At 61.6% G+C, this 2,327-nt stretch overlaps 1 protein-coding gene across 2 annotated transcripts in view; it reads left to right on the forward strand.

The window, feature by feature from the left end:
• The first annotated feature begins 1,664 nt into the window (after window positions 1-1,664).
• AP1S3 (adaptor related protein complex 1 sigma 3 subunit) overlaps window positions 1,665-2,327 on the forward strand; it is a 47,827-nt gene continuing 47,164 nt past the window's right edge. The window contains exon 1 of one of the 2 annotated variants that reach the window (XM_019503651.1): window positions 1,665-1,818. In XM_019503651.1, coding sequence (XP_019359196.1) covers window positions 1,816-1,818 — 3 coding nt within the window. In that variant the 5' untranslated portion in view covers window positions 1,665-1,815. The remainder of the gene's footprint in view (window positions 1,819-2,327) is intronic. The other variant, XM_019503650.1, reaches the window with a different exon arrangement.

A 2,327-nucleotide genomic window follows, 5' to 3' on the forward strand; every position in this document is an offset into this window, starting at 1 on the left:
TAGCAGGGAGTGAGAGATTGCAGAGGGATCTGGATAGGTTACAGGGGTGGGCTAACAGGAACAGGATGCGTTTCAATACGGACAAGTGCAGGGTGCTGCACTTGGGCAGTAGGAACCAGCAGCACACTTACACAATGGGGAACTCCCTACTCGAGAGCACGGAGGCAGAAAGAGATCTTGGAGTCATTATTGACTCCAAGATGAACATGGGCCGACAATGCGAGGTCATGGTTGGCAGGGCTAACCGGACCTTGTCGTGCATCCACAGGTGCATCTCGAGTAGAGCCAAGGAGGTGATCCTCCCCCTCTACGCGACGCTGGTCAGGCCACAGCTGGAGTATTGTGTCCAGTTCTGTGCGCCACATTTCAAGAGGGATGTGGACAACATGGAGAGGGTCCAGAGGAGGGCCACCCGCATGATCCGGGGACAACAGGGCAGACCCTACAGTGAGAGACTGCGGGACCTGAACCTATTCAGCCTCCACAAGAGAAGGCTGAGGGGGGACCTGGTGACCGTCTATAAACTCACTAGGGGGGACCAGAAGGGTTTGGGGGAGACGCTGTTTCCCCTAGCGCCCACTGGCATAACAAGAAGCAATGGGCACAAGTTGATGGAGAGGAGGTATAGATTGGACATCCACAAAAACTACTTCCAGTTAGGGTGGCTAGGAGCTGGAACCAACTTCCAAGGGAAGTGGTGCTGGCCCCTGCCCTGGGGGTCTTTAAGAAGAGGCTGGATGCCTACCTGGCTGGACTCATTTGAGTCCCGTTTTTTGTTTTGGGGTTTTGTTGTTCTCCCACCCTGGCGGGGGGTCGGGCTAGAAGATCTACTAGGTCCCTTCCGACCCTAAATCTATGAAACTATGAAACTAAGCCTTCCTGCGGCATCAGGCATTATATGCTGAGACACCTGTCAGATTCCAAAATGAACATGTGAATTCTGCTAAATGCCTTGTCACAACAAGGACACCAGGAAGGAAGGACCCACCACAGTGCTCTGTACTCTCTGCCCATTATCTGCAGGATCAGCAGGGTGCTGCAGGTGGGTTAGCTACCCCAAAATGCATGGCAATGCACCGGAGAAGTAGCACACCCCGAACTAGGTTCTCATAACTGTACATAGGCACTTAGACTCAGCACTTGTTTGGAAGCGGTGGGAGCCACAGATAAGCAGTGCTACACCTGGGCTAGCGATCTCTGCCTTTCTGCCCAGCTCACGGGTCTTCAACTTCAGTGTCCTGAGGCTGTGCCCTGTTCTCATGCAGCCTCGAGGAACGGGTCTGGGTCTGGGCCTGGACACGGCCTGCCCTCGTGTGCCCCAGCATCAAGCACACCCCGCGGGGACACCGGAGGCGAGTCAGCGCTTGCGGGCAAGGCCTTTCACACGAGACCGCGGAGTGCTGGCGGGGGCTTGTCTCGTCTGCTGCCACGCGGCGGGGGTCTGGGCCCGACCCTGCTGCCCCCGTCCAGGCCCCTGGCAGGCCGAAGCGGGCCAGCGCCACAGGTCCCGGCCTCCGCCCTTCCCTTCACCTCCGGGGGAGCGCCCGGCCCTGCGGGCTGGCCAGGCTCCCTCCGGCTCGGGGACTTTCTCCACGGGGACCGGGCCCGAGGCGGGAAGTTGGCCGGGCTCCGCCCCGCCAGGTGCGCGGGGCGGGCAGGTGAGCCAGGCGCCGCGTGACGGGGCGGGGGGAGTTGGGCAACTTTCAGTTTCGGGCATTGTGGGAAGCGCGATGCGCGGCCGGGACTGGGGCCGGGGTCGCACCGGCCACTGAGGCGCGGCGGCGGGGTGGGGGCTGCTCCCGCGCCCGGGGCGCCATGGTGAGTACGGCCGGGCTGCGCTCCGCGGCGGCGGGAAACTTTCCTCTTGGGCCCGGGAGCGGCGGCCGCCCGGCGGGGAGGAGGCCAGTGCAGCGGCTGGGAGATGAGCCAGGCACTGACTCGGCGACGCCGCTGGCCAGGTGCGGGATTGAGCCTTTTTATAAAAGGCACGGGGCGCCGGCGAGAAAAAGTCGCCGTGGTCGGAAGAGGCCGGTGCCCTCAGTCTCCGGGTGCTTCGAGCTTCGCCGCCGGCTCGTCTGGAGGCGCCTCAAACCAGCTCAGCTGCCGCCTGAGCCCCTCGGACACGCCGGGCTTTTGTGTCGGTGGTGTCCGTGCCTGGGCTCCTACAGCCCGGCCTGGCTTCGGGGTTTGTTTGGTTTGCTGCTTTTTTTTTTTTTTTTAGTGGCAGCTAGAAAGTTTGCCGGGCTGTGAGCTAGAGGAGGGGCGGTACAGGGATGGTTGCCAAGCCGTGAGGCTGCAGGGGTTGAGCGGGGCCATTCACGTGGAGA

This window comes from Gavialis gangeticus, unplaced genomic scaffold (genome assembly GCF_001723915.1).
Source record: "Gavialis gangeticus isolate Ggan-Ray unplaced genomic scaffold, GavGan_comp1, whole genome shotgun sequence".
NCBI lineage: Eukaryota > Metazoa > Chordata > Crocodylia > Gavialidae > Gavialis > Gavialis gangeticus.